A 17,686-nucleotide genomic window follows, 5' to 3' on the forward strand; every position below is an offset into this window, starting at 1 on the left:
CACATGGAAAACTGGTACTAAACTGAATGTTTGTTTAGATCAGAACAAATGGAAACAAATATTGTAGGGCTAATGTTCTTGTATGGCATTTGAAAAGGAAGTTAAAATTTTGAATGAAAGTTAGATTTCTTGAAACATCAGACAGAACCAAACAGTGACATCTGCTGGTGTAAATAAGCCAGTGCAGTCCTCATTCCAGAGACCCAGAAACAAGCTACAATACATAACTCATTTCATTGAACTTTTATTTTTCCCTTAAGCAACAGTATATTTATTTGAACATTTGTAAAACCTGGAAATATACATATGTATTTATGGGCAATGGGCACACTGCCAAATGAATGGAAATGGAGAGAATTACAATCAGACAATAAATAAATAAAATAATAAATAAATGTTGACTTGGGAGCACATGGGGAGATGATGATGATGATGATGAGTCTTTGATGAGAAGACGCGCCAAGCGCTCCTTGAGAAATGCTCATTTAGGCTCCCGGAGGTGCATACACACATGCACACCTGCCTCAGGAATAGAAAGATACACACACACACACACACACACACACACACACACACACACACACACACACACACACACACACACACACACACACACACACACACACACACACACACACACACACACACACACACACACACACACACACACACACACAGCATTCATTCACCATGGATATGAAAAATGTCTCCACACTAAAATAATTACACCATGTCTCTATTGATTGCTAAATGCTGTGAGTTGAAAAGTGTTTTCTATCTGTTGTAAGAATTGTTTGATAACTCCCCCCTACTCTCTCTCCTTCTCTCCTTCTGTCTATCTTTCTATCTCTCTCTTCCTACTCTATAAAAGCTATGGAAGGGTGAAGAGGAGCTCTGAATTAAGGAATGTGTCCTGACCAGTCCAGCAGCCACTGCTGCATCTCTCCAGCTTTCGCTCTCTCTCTCCCTCTCCCTATTTCTCTCTTTCTCTTTCTCTTTCTCTTTCTCTTTCTCTCTCTCTCTCTCTCTCTCACGCTCTCTTTCCTTCTCCAGCTGTCCATCTGAATGACTGGCTTGGCCATGATGTCTGGCTGTCTGCATCCCAACCTCCTCTGGTTCGGCCTGTCTCCTAATGCTGCATGTCAGAGCCCTTCTGCCTGGCAGAACTGGCACTGACACTGCGGGTGGCACCTGGCAGCGGTTCGCATGCCAGCGCCAGTGTGTCTGTTACGACAGCACAGCGTCTGTGTCCAGCGCCTTTATCCAGCGCCTGTGTCCAGCGCCTGTGTCCAGCGCCTGTGTCCAGCGCCTGTGTCCAGCGCCTTTATCCAGCGCCTGTGTCCAGCGCCTTTATCCAGCGCCTGTGTCCAGCGCCTGTGTAGCGCCTGTGTTCAGCGCCTGTGTTCAGCGCCTGTGTTCAGCGCCCTGCACCTTCACGGCTGAACACTTGGGACCCCATCACTTGTTCTCCATTCCTCTCTGGATCTGAGGGAAGTTGGGCACCCAGCCTGGAGCACCCTGGCCCAGGCTAATGCAGATCCATGATTGGTCCAGTTTCATGCCCATCAACTCCTTCGACCAATGGATCACCTGAATAGGGAACTGTGTTTGAAAAGACTTGCGCCCCCAGTGGTGGATCACCAGAATGACAGGAATTTAATCTAGAGGAATATATACAGGAGCAAATAAACAGAATATTATCTGTCTAATCCATATTTGCCATTCATTCACCATAGTACTGGGATGGGAGATTTGTGTTGAACAATATATTGCCAGATGTGTTTTAGTGTCTAAATATTTAATGCTATAAGAAAAGTATGTGGTATCTTTTGAGTTTTTTGATTTTCTAATAGCTATTTGAATAATAAGGAAATATGTTTTCTAATATGTTTGTTAACTCAATGATCATACGTGTAATTTTTCCTCTTGTTTGAAAAATATGTAATGAAACATATGCATCCTCTAACAATATGTTCTTCATGTTCTTATTAATTTCTATATATAATTTCCTTAAAGAGAGTGAAAGTTACTCTTGTCAACCATTACCTGCATGTGAAAGAGAGTCTGAGCTGCAGCAACACTTACTAACAGTGTAGTCAGTTTTACTATCCTTTCGATTCTTTTTCCTTCTTCACGAATAAACGATTATTTCTGTGGTGAGCTGCTTTCATAACTCAGGGTGTCACACAGGTGCAGCTCATAAGCCAGGCATCAGCTGACTCGGAAATGAGTCTGGACTAGATCAGTGTGAGATCTGGGCGAGACCTGAGCTAGATCAGTGTGAGATCTGGGCTAGACCTGAGCTAGATCAGTGTGAGATCTGGGCTGGACTTGGGCTAGATAGGTGTGACATCTGGGCTAGACCTGAGCTAGATCAGTGCCAGAAAGCTAACTGCCTGGGAAGCGGTGGTGTGGTGTTTCCTGGCCCTGTGTGAAAAGAGTGCGGTCAGGTGAGGTGAGGTGAGTGGGTGAGGGAGGGAGGTGAGGGAGTGAGGGAGGGAACTCCTCACTGACTCTCTCGCTGTGTCACTTCTGGTTCTGCGCCGGTTCTTCTGCTGCGTCATGGTGAGGATCAGAGCTGGCCTCCTGTGGAGAGACACCAATAGCTGCTGGGGGCGGGACTAACCCTATCTATTGCGGCGACAACTGAATATCGCCGAGAGGCTAAGTAAGGGAGATTCACTTGAGTGACGCGAGACCAACAATTTCAATGTCCGCTCTGGAGGTTACGATTTCTTCTGTTTATTTTTATAGGCAGATAAACATCTTTCTTGAACAGGACAGCAGATAGAAAAGTGCAAGTGCTTCTGTGCAAGGTGGCGATAATAAATATACATGCAATTCATCCAATAAGCGTTTTAGTTAGTCCATAAAATCCAAAGTTCCAATAGTCCATAAAATCCAAAGTTCCAATACTCAGCATATTGAGCGTTCAACAAAAACTGCTCTCCCTACTCACCCCCTCGCCATACTACCACAGGTGCCCAGGTGCATATATTCATTCACCAATTCCTATGCCAATACCCACGTGACTTGCATACACACCCACCAGATACCAAAATAAAAGCACCAAAGCACAGACCAATTCAACCATGGCATATGGCCGCTATACTATCTATGGTTGCCATGGTTGCCCTGTGGCGGGCTCACTAGCATGCCAGAAATCATCAGTGCTGCACCCCTGTGTGTGTGTGTGTGTGTGTGTCATATCCATGGTGAATGAATGCTGTGTGTGTGTGTGTGTGTGTGTGTGTGTGTGTGTGTGTGTGTGTGTGTGTGTGTGTGTGTGTGTGTGTGTGTGTACAACAGATAGAAAACACTTTTCAACTCACAGCATTTAGCAATCAATAGAGACATGGTGTAATTATTTTAGTGTGGAGAAATTTTTCATATCCATGGTGAATGAATGCTGTGTGTGTGTGCGTGTGTGTGTGTGTGTGTGTGTGTGTGTGTGTGTGTGTGTGTGTGTGTGTGGGTCAGTGGTGGTGAGTGCAGAGAGTTATAAGCCTCATATGTCAAATATTTGTCCAATTTATCAAATGGTTGCTGAAGTTAATTATTGAGACACAGTTACTTAGAACAATAGTAAAATAAGCAGAGTAACTACAATAAAGAAAATTTCAGTTTGACAGTTTTTTTCGAAATGGAGTGGTGATCTGCGTTAAATCAGGTTGTCAGGGAAGAGCCCAGAGGGCTAGAGCCCAGAGGTCTTCACTGCGACTTCATGCTGCTGAGAGAAGGCCTACAAGGCGTGAGTGAGAGATTTCAATGTAGTTGTAGGAGCAACAGGGAGCCAGTGAAGGGTGACCTGCAGAGGAGGCACTTGTGTCCTCTGGCTGACCAAAGACACTGCTGCATTCGAAATCATCTGCAACAGTGTTGCTACTCAATGCATTGCAGTGGCCTAGTTTATAAATGATCATGGCTTACACAGGAAGTTGTTTAACCCATTTTGTGTGGTAGGGTGTGAAAGCCCAAATGTCATAGTGTGTGAACTGACAAGACCTCGAGACAAAAGCTACATGCTCAAAATTCACTGCCAGCTTGAAAGGCATATTAACTATATGTCTGTTTGAATTATGTGAAGTAGAGTGTTGAGCGGCAGAGGCAGTAACCAGTAGAAAGCGTTCAAGTAAGCCAAAAAGGTGCAGATTTATTTATGCTGCCGGCAGGTGAACAGACAAGACGCACTTTACATTTAACAGAACTAACTTTCCCAACACAAACAAATAAAAATAGTAGTTCTACTGACTTGCAATAAATAGCTTAATTGATTAGGACAGTCATCCTCTCACCTCAGAGGACAAAGCTAGACTGCCTGCCATTACCTGGATGCAGGTTATATTCACCCTAACCCCTCCTCCCAGGAGTTAACCATTATACTTTAATCAATTATCTAAACAGACATATCTTTTTACTCTTAACCATGTATCATGCATACAATACTTTACATTGAGCATCATCATATGCACAAACATATTACTTTGGCTTCTGACAGCCAGTTACAATGTCCTTTTTCCATACGGACGAAAACCCCCGTCTCAAGTGGAACCGTCCATTATTTCCCGCTTCTGCGTGAATAAGGAAGATGTTTCCATATGCGCTCTGCTTCGGTTAGTTGCCGGTTAGACTGCAGGTGAGCTCCGCGATTTAATTGCACTTTCCTTTTTGTCCCATGCGTGCTCATTCTCACAGGCTCATAGTCCACCAAGCACTCCCTCTAACGTTCGCTGCACACTTATTAATTAACCGTAACAAATCTTCCGTCTTTCCGTGTGCTATTTATAGTGACGGTGCATATTTCGCTCCGTCACAAATTAGAAGATTTAAAATGAATTGCAAAAATGAACATATTAATTTTTACTGCATTAAACTATTATGATAATGTTTAATGTTGGGAGGTGGGGGTGGGGCACCACAAAACAAGCAGTGGCCATGATGGCAAGATTCAACAGTTAATACTAAGAGAACAGAGATATAGCTAGGAGAGAGGCCATGAAGAGCCATAAAGTATAGACCAAGTGTAGCCATGAAGTATAGTATATTTGTCTCTTTACAAACAGGCTCTCAAAATACTTGACACAAAACCTAAATCGCACCATCACTGTTCAGTCCTCCATAAGTACAGACTTTTAAGTTGGGACAACCTGATCACATTTAAGAACTGCTGTTTAATGTTCAAAATCCGGTTTGACCTGGCCCCCCCACCACTATGCAGCCTAGTCAAGTTTAGAACAGAAACAACCAGTGCTACTCGAGGGGCAGCAAGAGGAGACTGTGAAATTCCTTTTTTAAAAAAAGTGTATTTGGACAGTCGGTTTTCTCAGTTAGGTCAGCCTGGGAATGGAACCATCTCCCACAGAACATTAGAGAATCAACCTCATTCAACTGCTTTAAAAAAAAAACTCAAAACATGGTTGATAAATAACCAAAAATGTGATCATTAGTGGGTAAGCAGTAGAATAATTTTTGTTTACCACTCGTTTGGTATATTGATATATTGTCACTTAATGCCTTTTTTTAGGTTGTATAGCCTTTAAACATTTAAACATGAAAACCAAATGTACAGGTATAAACACTCACAAAACTACACGCTACAAAAACTGGGAGCTCTTCACATGACAAGCACAACTGAGCTTGCCTGAAGTGTGGGCAATCCTAATACATCAATCCTGGTGCATGCCACTTAATTGTCTTTTAGGAAATCTTGGTGAGTAATTTCATACTAGACAAGGTATTTCAGATCAATGAGGGCTTGTTAGTGTCCATGACCTAAAAATCACTTGAGTATAAAGACTTATAAATATCACCCACACAACTGGTCCACATCGCCATGGAAATGCAGAATCACTTGAAGTTGCCTAATTTTCACAGTCAGTTAGGAGTAGGCCCTGCATAGACGAGGAGCTTGCTGAAAAATGTCAAACAAGCTACTAGTCAGGAACGAAGCCATGACTGACTGATGCTAACAGACGTGTGCTGGAAATATGCATTTATTGAGGTGAGAGGTCAGTTAATTCAGTTCTCAGCGGAACGAGAGCAATTTGAGGTGAGAGATTAGAGGTCAGTTAATTCAGTTATTCTGGCTTTGACTTCTGCTTTGGCTTCTGCTGCGGATTCTCTGCTGCACGTAAAGCTGTGAGTGTTGTCAGGTCAGCATGGGCAGCAGTTAGAGAAACACAAACAGAATTGGTCCTCCCACAGTCATGAGTGCCAAACATATGATCTTGATGCAAGGCTGTATGTTACACTTCCACAAATAAATGTGTACCGTATTTTCCGGACTATAAGCCGCTACTTTTTTCCCACGCTTTGAACCTCGCGGCTTAAACAACGATGCGGCTAATTTATGGATTATGATACCTGTGACTGTATACGGTGGCTTTGTGTTTACGGTGGCTTTGTGGAGCTAGGATGCTAGCATGGATGCAGCCGCATGGATGCTTAGCTCCACGCGATTTCTCAGTATCTCTCAATAACTTAACTAATGTCAAAATAACCACAGTCTACCAGCGTAGACAGAACACAACTCAAAACACTTTAGAAAATAAAATAAAAGTTTACAACAATACAAATCCAGTCTTCAAGTTCTTTAGCTCACTGGTTTCAAACTAGCGTCTGTCTTCAATCTAACGTTCTAGCTTCTGATTGACTCTTGCGACTGTGCGCTCTTAAAGCAACAGTGCACTTATCTAACTGGCAAAACTAACTATTGTATTAGTTTTGATATTCATTTTAGCCTGTGTAAAGTTAATTTGTTTCAATGTTGCGGTAGGCACCTGCGGCTTATAGACATGTGCGGCTTATTTATGTTAAAAATAATTATTTTTTAAAAATTCAGTGCGTGAGGCTTATATTCAGGTGCGCTCAATAGTCCGGAAATTACGGTATATGACTATTTTTTTTTTTTCATTTTCAGATCCTCTTGATGAATCACAAGTGAATTTCCTTTAACGGTCTTCCATTTTTCACTTTGAGATTACATTATTACGTTTCTTCCTCTTTAAGCAAACCGTTAAACAGTAGGTTTTCCCCTGTCACTGTGTGCTTGCTCAAGGGGATTCTGACCTTGGGTTCTGTAACGTACTTTAAGACAAGTTAGTTGTTATATGTATGAAGATGAATTTCAACTATGTTATAATGTTTTATACTGTGTAGCGTGTGCTCAAATGTGCCAGGTATGCAATTCAAGTAATGTGATAAATATGATTAAGCCTATGACAATGACAACACAATATACTTTGGTGTAAGACTCTGATTTCATCTAAAGAGGTGATATCTAAACCCTGTTCACATTATCTACAGCAACGGCACACATATCATGTAATATCACATGTATCATTAGTAGTCTTTAAGAGAGTCTAAGAGATTACATGATATAGAGAAACTCGTTATGCGTAGCCATCACCTGTAGCACAATTCCATTAAATTCTATTTCTATTCCCCACTGTGTTTCTTTTCTAAAAGAGCTGAAGAGTAGAAGTCTACATAGACCAAATCAATCAGGGTGAAGCTGCCAGTCATGTTTTTGCCTCAACTGAGGAAACTGTGGTTTTAAGTTTAATCTCTGTACATCACTGAGGGAAATACCTTGCGATTGGTAAATCCCCAAATCCCTTGGCACTCGACTTCAAACTGGGGTGCTAACATGCAAAACAATTACAATTCGGCTTGATGAGACACAAGGAGGCTTGTTGTAAATACACCTGGTAGGCAAGCCTGTGTACATGACAAACGAATTGGTGAAACTGAAGACAGACAGAAAAGAGGGAAAGCGCCTATCCCCAAAGATTTGTATCTGGAACATTTCAAGCGACCACACATGAAAGATCCTTTGCACACACTGTTCGGCCCCGTAAGCACACTACTAGCACACACAAACACATATGGACTTGCCTTCAAGCTCACTCACATGCACACAACGAACACGCACAGACTAGTACACTTGTACACATGCAAACATGCACACGCCCGATCAAAAGGACTTTAAACAAAGGAGGCTATGACAGCTTAATTATGCTTTCAAACATTTATTTTATTGTACTGAGTTGGTAGTGGTACACAAACTTAGTCTCACTGAATATTTGTATGTCGGAGGGTTGTTGTCAGGTTTTTTCAAAGTCAAGGAAGGATTCTTGACCGATCCTTGACGGCAGTGTTTCAAGGATGCTACTTCATCGAATCCCGCCGGAAGACTGTTCCGATGTCTAGGATCCTTTGAATTCTACCAAACAGAGTCTTTCGTTTAGAGAGTTTTCAAAGATGCAGTTGGAGTATCCTCTGCATTCTTAAAGCACCCACAATCCTATGCACACTTACCAGAGCCTTTTTTTTTTTTTTAAGAAGTGCAGAATTTGATGGTGGGATATTTTCAATTACACACACCTCCACACTTGCTAGACTGTTCCATAGTTTGTTCTCTGAATGCTAGGAAGGAGTCTTGCCTAGCCTCGGAAGGACCCGACTTTGATTCCTATCAAGGAAGCCTTCTCGACTTTGAGAAACACCCGTTGTGCTCTCATGTCCTCGTCTGCATCCGAATAGAGTATGGAAGTTTATAGTTGTTAGTATTAGCATTTTAACTCTTCCTGGTTCCAAAGAAAAAATCCCTATAGAAAAATGAATGGGTTTTTGCGAAAATAAGATGTAAGAACTGTTGTCTCTTCTTGTTGAGAGAGAGAGAGAGAGAGAGTGAGAGAGATGAGCATATAGAAGGCATCTCGTAGTTTCCTTGTGAAACCCTACTGCTTCTGTCTGTGCTCTTCAGCAGGGTTGCCAGGTCTGTGTGACAAAACCAGCCCAATGGCCAATCAAAGCCAGCCCAAAACCAGCCCAATGGCCAATAAAACCAGCCCAAATAAGCCCAATATCAGAACTCAAAATATGCCCCTGCCAAACCATATACACTGCTTTTAAAGTCCAACAGCATTGCTATCATTGCCAAATGTATTGTAATATTTACAAAGTAACACCAAATGTTTAGTATGCCAGCATTAAAAGCAGTTTCCCCTAAACAGTTATTTCACCTAGGTCATAAAATGGCCTTGTGTAATTAGATACAGTATATTATCATAAAGAAAAATATAGCTCTGTGAACGTGTAGACCAATTCACTGACGGACAAACTAGCCTGTTGCTTTGTCTTTTGGCTAATTTGCATGCAAAATAGGTCTACCCGAACCAGCGGACAAAAAAATTCAACCCGCGGGCGACACTTAAAAAGTAGCCCAATTCCGCAGGAAAACCGCGGACCTGGCAACACTGCTCCTCAGTCTCAGTGGAACATTCATGCTGGCCATTGAGGCCGTGCATCTGACCTTTTCTCACCTTCTCACTGCCATGCACTTATCTCACCTAGCACTTACGAAACCAGAAGTGGCTGCAGAAGGTGTTGCATGTTTGATAGAACAATAGTGCCATCACATTCAGTAGTTTTCCACTACTGTTAGTTTTCTACATATGGGATGCAACAGGATGCAACATACAGCATTGTTAATAATTATACATTACTTTGTGATTTTTGTTATGTAGTTGTGATTTAGAAGAATAACACAAAATATTTTTGAAAAAAAGTGTGGTTTAATTAGCAGCAGAAAACAGAAAAGTGATATCTGAAATCTGAAACCATGGACTGATATCTGAAACCATGGGCGTTGTGCTGCAGCCTTCTGCTTTCTTCAAACAACAACGTGTGTCCCTTTATGTGTTAACTGTTTCAGCTCAATCAACTTCACTGATGCTCCGTGCAAGGATCTTCAGTCACATGCATTCGATTTCTCTTGCAAGAAAATGTCCATAATATCTTTGACTTGTCCAAGCTTTCCCTTATAATTATTAGGAAATGCAGCAGCCAAATATATTCAGACAGGTTCAGACAGTTCATAAAACTTAGTTTAGTTAAAAATAAAAATAAAGAAAGAGAGAAATGAAAAGTACAGTATGAGGATGTGAAAATATATTTCATAATTAATGATTTAACATCCACTTCCTGTCTTCTATTCAAATACAGATACCCGAAAATGTTGGTGGTGTAATGGATTTGAGTAGTTCTGTTGTTTGAGTAACCCCTTCCTGTGACAGCTTTCAAACCACAGGCAGTTGGAGTTCCATTCTGAGGAAACGAAGGGGTGACAGGTCCCCTCCCTCTCGAGTCTCTGCAGTTTTGGTCTCTGCAGCTTGGTGTTCTTGGGTATTGTCCAATCCAACAGTCATTTCCTGAGACCCTACTGGCATGGTTCCCACTAAGCTAAGCACATATAAGGTTTGATATATCCTGGGCGTTGTACTGCACCTGTGTGGCCACTAAAAATGACTTGTAGTATATTCCTTGTACCAACAGTGTCTAAGTGATGACTCCATTTCCCACGTCACCATAGAAACTGCCAGTGGGTGTAGTTGTCGTAAGCAGAACTCTACTCTCTCCCGTGCTATCGTCTGCTGTGGTTTAGTGGTGACGTTGCATTGAAACTTTGCTTTCATTCTTTTGAAAATGTCTGATTGGAAGGACGTGTTATTGTAAATTTGGTGAAAGACGGGTTAATTGATAAAAAAGTGGAAACTATCTTTTTCGGTAACACTTTATGTGGATAGTTTACCTACAGACTAAATTGTAGTCAACAGACTTTCAATGGATGGTGTGTTTCTAAGTTTTTTCACTGTGATCATGAAATGGTAAGAATGCATTTTTTTTCTTTTCTGGCTTTTTTAAAGTTGAAAGTCATGAACTGATTCATAAACAGCATTTTGTGTTAACAGCTCTGACAGTTGACTGTTTTTGCATGTTATATACATGACAGAGGAGAAGGCAACTGTTTATAACACAGTGCCTTGTTACTTTGGTACCTGGAGCATCCATCACCATAACCCTATGTCTCACCTTAATCCAAAAGTATCAGTGTACTGTCAATCAGATGTTGTTCTCAATATGTGAGACATTACTTAATAATTCAGTTACGCTGGGAAAAGCCACCTCAAAATTCACAGTGTGTGTCTATGCTGCCTTATTATGACTGTGACAGGGTGTTGCAAAATCTTTGGTGCAAATTTATTTTTGGAAATTTTGTCTTTGATACTTTTCTCACAAGCAAAAATAGTGAGAAAATCTATTTTTAAAAGCAGTAAAAGAAAATGTAGTTGCTTCATATTGTGTCTTGCCATGTTGTTCTCACATATGTAACAGCGCGTGTTTGTTTCACACTCTTGTCCTCACTTCCTCATTTGAGAAATGACACGTGAATTTCTCTCAAGAGAACAAAACTGTACCCTGGTAGAGATAGTCTCAGAATGTGTGTGTATCTGTAGAGACAATCACATGTAAATGAATTTCCCCAAAATAACCACAAAGTGGTTAAAGCCATCTAGCAAATGGAACACATTGTGTCAGGACTTTCACTGGTTTGACATTAATGAGATCATTCGTACAACAGAAATGGAAACCATTTCTCAGGCAGTCATCAATTCTTGACTGCAGTCTGTTCTGAACACAGAACCAATCAGTAGAATGTTGTACGAATCTATCATGTTTGTATGCTTTACACAGAAAGACTAAAGGACTTTTATCCAAAGCAACTTACAATCGAGAAACAATAATCAAGCTACTGTATGTTAAAAACATGCTGAGAGTAGTCGTTAGTGAAGGCAGGAGATAACTATAATCTGTACCAAGAGTTGGGTGAGTCATGAAGGGCCACATTTTTCTCATGTTGTAACGCGCAAAGCAGCACAACCAGGAAGAAGAGGTAACATGGTCAGAGAAGGTTAGCCTCAGTCGTGTTGTGCTCAGCCACAGCGGTTAGGGTGAGAGATGAAGAGGCCATTTTTATGTTGATGTAATGCTCAGTCATAGAGGTTCCATTGATCTGCCCATGTAATGTGATCTTTTCATGTTTTGCCATTTTTCTTAACCAGAATTGATCTGCGCTTCTTACCATCACTCGCCATCTGGTCACGGTGAAACATATCAGGATGAACATCTCTGTGGCCAATGTGGATGACGCCACTCTGAAGGATCTGGTCAATCCACTGACCACTGTGGTTCTTCCTGTGATATACCTGCTGGTGTTCGTGGTCAGCACCCCGTGTAATCTCCTCTGCTTCATCCTGCTCTGCACTTGCATCAAGCGGAAAACCTCCACCATCATCTTCGCCATCAACCTCTCGCTGGCCGACCTCCTGTACAGCGTGTCTTTGCCGCTCCAGGTACTGATGTGTCACTTTGAGCTCTGACATGATAGTATAACCAAGTCCAAGTACCATTTCAAAAAGAAGCTATTTCAGAAATGGGTTTGGACCTGATCTTGCACAGGTGCAGGAGATCCACAAAAAATCTGGACCTGATTCTTCCCTGAGACCACTGTTATTTGGGAAACTAGATGCTTAAAAAGTCCTCAAAAACATAGAAACCTCTTGGATCAACATGCCCAGAATTTTTTTTTAATTTGTGTGTCATCTTTCATCTTAAAAAAATGTCTTTCACAGGTGTCCTACCATTTCTCGGGCAATGACTGGTACTTTGGCGCAGTGGCGTGTGGCATCACCACGGTGACCTTCCGCTGCAGTATGCAATGCTCCATCCTCATCACCTGCGCCATCGCCGTGGAGCGCTACCTCGGCGTGGTGCACCCTATGAAGGCTAGGCACTGGTGCACGCCATGGCGAGCCGGCCTGGTGTGCCTGCTGATCTGGGGCCTGGCGTTGGCCGTGCAGACGCCCATGATGCGGCGTGACCTGATACTACGTGTGGAGGAGCTCAACCTGACCACCTGCTTCGACGTGATCCCACACGGGACCTTCGGAAGCCGCCTGCTCACCTACTTCTACTTCAGTGCCATTGCCCTGCTCTTCTACGTCACGCCACTGGTCATCCTGGGGGCGTGCTACGTGGCTGTGACGCGAGGGCTCCGCCGCTCGCCGCCGACATGCGACGAGAGCCAATCGCGACGCTACGCGATGGTCATGTGTGCCACGGCGGCGGTGTGTTTCATCCTGTGCTACCTGCCCAACGTGGTGCTCCAGTTCCTGCACCTGGCCTACCGCACGAGAGATCTCAGCCTCTACCCCTACTACAAGCTCACTCTCGGCATCAACAGCCTCAACTGCTGCGTGGACCCCTTCGTCTACTACCTGGCCTCACAGGAGTTCCGCAACACCTTCCAGAAGGCTCTGCGCCCATTCTACTGCTGCAGCCAATGCAAGAGGGACACGCTGTACACTCCTTCCGAGGTGGTCAGCTTCGCCCAGGCCCCAACATGCAACAGCAGCAAGCTGTGATTCCAGACTCTCGCCACACCCAGGTCCAGAACACGGGTCTCTGTTAGAAGACGATGTCCTCACGGTTTAAAACTATTTAAAATCCTGTACAGGCTACAATTTTCAAAATTATACAAAATATTTCCAGAAGTCTCACCTCTGTGTGATAAATGTGAGTCCATGGAGGCTACCTTATCACATAGTTATGCTATTTGTCCCCAAACTTCATCTTGAAAGATCAAAATATTTCATCTTGGAGATCTTAGAGGTTCAGATAGAGCCAGACCCTATTTTAATAATTTTGGGAATATCTGAAGAGCTAAGGAATCTTACTTCTCTGGAAAAAATAAAGAGGTGCCTTCCTTCAAACACTGGCTGACTGACTTGACAGATAAATTAAATGTATTCTGAAAGACAAGCTGAGGAACTTTCAGAAAATGTGGCAACCTTTGGTCTCTCATCTTGAAAGAGACCCAAGTAAAGTGCACTCCTGGGGGGGATGGGTGGGTTATGGTGAGGGAAGGGAGGGGGGTTGTGGTGGGAGGGTGTGCTCACTTTTGTTTGTATGGTGTGTGATGTTTGTTTACATTTGTCTTCTCCGTTAGTTTTTTTTTTTGTAAAATGAAAAGGAAACATATTATTGTCCATTGTCAATTTCACTGTTATAGGATATGTTTCTCTATAAATATATTTGAAACAACAAAAGACGATGTCCTTTGCGAAGGAATTTGGACAGGAACAGGAAAATATCTAGACTCATCTGTTGAAGAGCTACATAACAATGGCACTGATATTAGAAGTGGCCAGTTCTGGTACATTTGAGTTTTATCATATAATGGTTACAGAATAACTACAGTACAGGAAATTAGAAAAAGGATTAAGAATAGAAACAGTGATGGGCTACATTTAACAATCTCATAGCAAACCTGCCTGTATACATGGCCGGTCTAACCATTAAGTAACCATTCCCTGGAGCTCCCCCTGGTGGCACTGGCTAGTGGTTAGTACATGGTGTCAGCAGTCTTAAGACCTAGCAGTTTGAGCTACAACTCTTTCTGGATTTTATTTTTACAGAATATTAAGCTTATTTGTTTTTTTATAGCACACCTTCCTTTATACATGCACTATATGTGGACAGGCATATCTGACTCTGTAGAAACAATACGGTACACAAGGTTTATTACAGTCACAAAACCTAATTAACTATTCAAGTTTAGTAGTGCCCATAAACATTTTTAAGTGCAAACAATAAAATTGTCTCAAGAACCTTGCCTGAACACGTATCAGTGGATTTCCTCAGGGTCCGTCTAAACTTGGTACCCCCATACCCCTAACTCAACTGCCAGAATCTAAATGTGTTTGGGATGATTCTCTGTCAGGTTAGTCTTGAAGGTTTGTCTTCAAATGTACTATACTGTATATGGCTTGTATATGTGTTTGTCTGTATGTCTGGAATAAATCTGATTGATCACAGAGATTCATTTCATGGTTATCCTAACAGAGAAACAAGATTTGACCAGAGCACTACTCATGTGCTGGTACACATTTTTGGCTTATTTTTGTTTCCCTCACAGAAAGTGAACACTTGTTCCTGCTGTGTTTCTGATTGACATGGCATAGCCCAGGGACTAGATCCTTTTACAGTATCCCCTATGTATATGCTGAAGGTGAGTTTGCCCACAGCTCTAAACTGAGGACATAATAGAGGGAATACATATGAATATGCAGACTGCCTTTTGCCAATGACTTGTGTAAACTGCAGTCAGTGGTACGGTGTGGCTAGTGATGTGGTGAAACTGTGGACTTCCTTATTACGATTATGCGGTGTTTCCCAAGATTCCATTCGCAAATGCTGATCTCTGCAGAATTGTATTTTAATGTTCTAAATTGGAATGGTTGGTGTTTACCCATTCTTTATATGTCTACGTGTATTTTTAGTTAGTAATGAAGAGTGAGTGTTGTATAAATCCCCTTGTGTGATTTCCCTGGTGTTTTAGCATCTGGCTACTCTAAGCCTGTAAGATGTGTAATGAGCCAACAGCTCCTCTGGATTCGTAGTTGAATATTTGAGCCTGCCTTCTCAGTGGCGATTTTAGCCTGACATTTCTGGTGGGGCAATTTTGTATGACTTCATGTCACCGTCAAAAAACTAGAGGTAGCTGATTATTATAAGCAGCAGACCAGTAAGAAATGTTATGGGCTGCATTTTGAGTGTCAGCAGGGAGCAGAAATCCTATTTCAAATACATTTCACATGCTTCAGCGCTCAACGCAACACAAAGATGTTGCCTAATACAGCAAAATGATACAGTAAAATGATTGCAACAAAGTAAAAAGATTACACAGACACATAGCTCAAATAACTTGACTAATGTATTAAGCTTGTGGCACACGTGTGGCATACAATATGAAGCGAAAGGCAGAACTTAAACAAATAACAGCAACAAAACATGCTGCTAAATGAACAAAACTTTGTAAAAAGACGATGTCCTTGCAGATTGCATTGATACATCCATCAGCTCCAATAAAAAAAAGGTTTAACTCACCAATGCAGATCACTAAGTTAAATAGGAAGTTGGCGCGGGGGTTCTTTGCTTGAGCAAACATCTCGATGACTTTCAGTCTCTGCTGTCCCATCGTGTTTCTTGTGAATGTCTTAATCCTTTTGTGTGGCGCCAAACGTTTCATTTATAATTTATCTTCCAACGACAATGTACTAAATTGCACCCTCAACAACTAGTCTACATTATTCATTGTAGGCTGAATTAAAACACTTCCGAAATACTCGAAAACTAGCGATAGCTTACTAGCGGTAACGTTACTTGCATTGATCTGTCTGATTTTGATCTGACTGTATGTTTTTTTTTTCTTAGTCACGGGGTACAGGTCTCGCGGTTTTCGCATTATTGCAGTCTAGTTGCCAGGCAGATTTCGTGGGGCACATCTGAAAGTGCCCCACCGCTCAATGTTAACTTTGGCCTGTGTGGTTCACGCTCATTGGTGTTTCCATGGTAACGGTGGGGGAGCGTGGGCTGTTGCCCCACCGGAAAGGGAGGGACAGCGGGGAGCAGCATTTCACAGAGCAAGAAAACAGACAGAAAAACACACAAATCAAATTACTCCAAAACAAGACTATAATGCGTGTGAGTCAAGTTTATTCACACACATATTCACGCTACTTTGCATAAATATATATATATAATTATTATACTTTGCATAAAATATATATATTTTGCCGCGAAGTACGAATGTATTGAGCTTTCTTCACAACAGCGTCATCTGGATCTGGTGGGGCCCTGCCCCTAATGTAGAAACGCCTTCTGCACACGGCAAAGACACGCCTCACTGCAAAGAGCACAGTAGTGGCAACCACATCATGTACTAGTTTAAGACTGTCTGCATCATGTTCTCTAGTGCATACGGTATATGCATTTTGAGAAGACCGCAAAGCGGGATAATTTGGGATTACAAATATTACACTGACAGCGACTCTAAAACTAACCGTATTTTAACGATTTTAACGATTTTCTGTTGAAAAGTTTTATCCAACCAGAGACCGGATTAAAGTGACGACATCAGGTTTTAATACACATTCTCTGGCCATACGTTTTTCCTACCGACAGTTGCCATCGATATGTGCACTGCACTCATAGGTGAAAAAGAAGCAGCGACATTAAAGACAATTCCCCTGTCAAACGACACTGTTCATATGAGGATATGTGACATGTCCATTGATGTTGAGCAGCAGATCACTGAACGTCTCTGCGCTTGTGACTTTTTCGCCTTACAACTCAATGAAGTCACCGACGTGGCTAGCCGTGCCATTCTCGGTGTATGTGCGGTATGTGCAGAATGGTGACTTTGAAGAGGAGTTTTTATTTAATGCAGATTTGCCAACATCTACCAATGCAGCAGAGATTTTTTCTGCAATGGACACATACTTTAACTCAGTCAGCTCTTCTGGTCAAAGTGTGTTGGTGTGACAACGGATGGGGCAGCCTCGATGACAGGAAAACATTCAGGGATCTAATTTACTATTTAAACATGCAAGTCCATTTCTCATTAAGAAGTTGAGCATGTAAGTAAGGATTTCTAATTTAGAAAATGAGCATAAGTCCTATGATAAGTGGAACATGTAAGTCCATCTCTGACTAAAAAGGTGAACATGTAAGTCCATGGATTCTTCTTAAGAAGTTCATAATTCAACTTCAAAAAGTTGAAAATGTATGGCTTTAGTCCATGATTTCTCAAAGAAGTTGAACATAGAGGCCTAAGTCCATGATTGCATAACTGATCCTGCCTGTTAAACAGTTGCATGTGTTTTCAATGGTAAAACAGTGGTATAGTATTAGTGTAGTAGTAGTGGTAGTAATGATAATAATAATACAATTGTTAAATTATTGGCCTGATGATTCATGCTGATTATTAATTGTTGGGTCG

At 41.8% G+C, this 17,686-nt stretch overlaps 1 protein-coding gene across 1 annotated transcript; it reads left to right on the forward strand.

Annotated features, from left to right (window-relative positions):
- The first annotated feature begins 10,171 nt into the window (after positions 1-10,171).
- LOC105911937 (P2Y purinoceptor 8-like) lies at positions 10,172-14,720 on the forward strand. Its single transcript, XM_031559045.2, has 3 exons — positions 10,172-10,670; positions 11,907-12,197; positions 12,477-14,720. Exons 2-3 carry the CDS (start codon positions 11,964-11,966, stop codon positions 13,266-13,268), a joined length of 1,026 nt encoding a protein of 341 aa, XP_031414905.1. The 5' UTR covers positions 10,172-10,670; positions 11,907-11,963; the 3' UTR covers positions 13,269-14,720.
- Positions 14,721-17,686: the final 2,966 nt, after the last annotated feature.

Source organism: Clupea harengus, chromosome 21 (assembly GCF_900700415.2).
Source record: "Clupea harengus chromosome 21, Ch_v2.0.2, whole genome shotgun sequence".
Lineage (NCBI taxonomy): Eukaryota > Metazoa > Chordata > Actinopteri > Clupeiformes > Clupeidae > Clupea > Clupea harengus.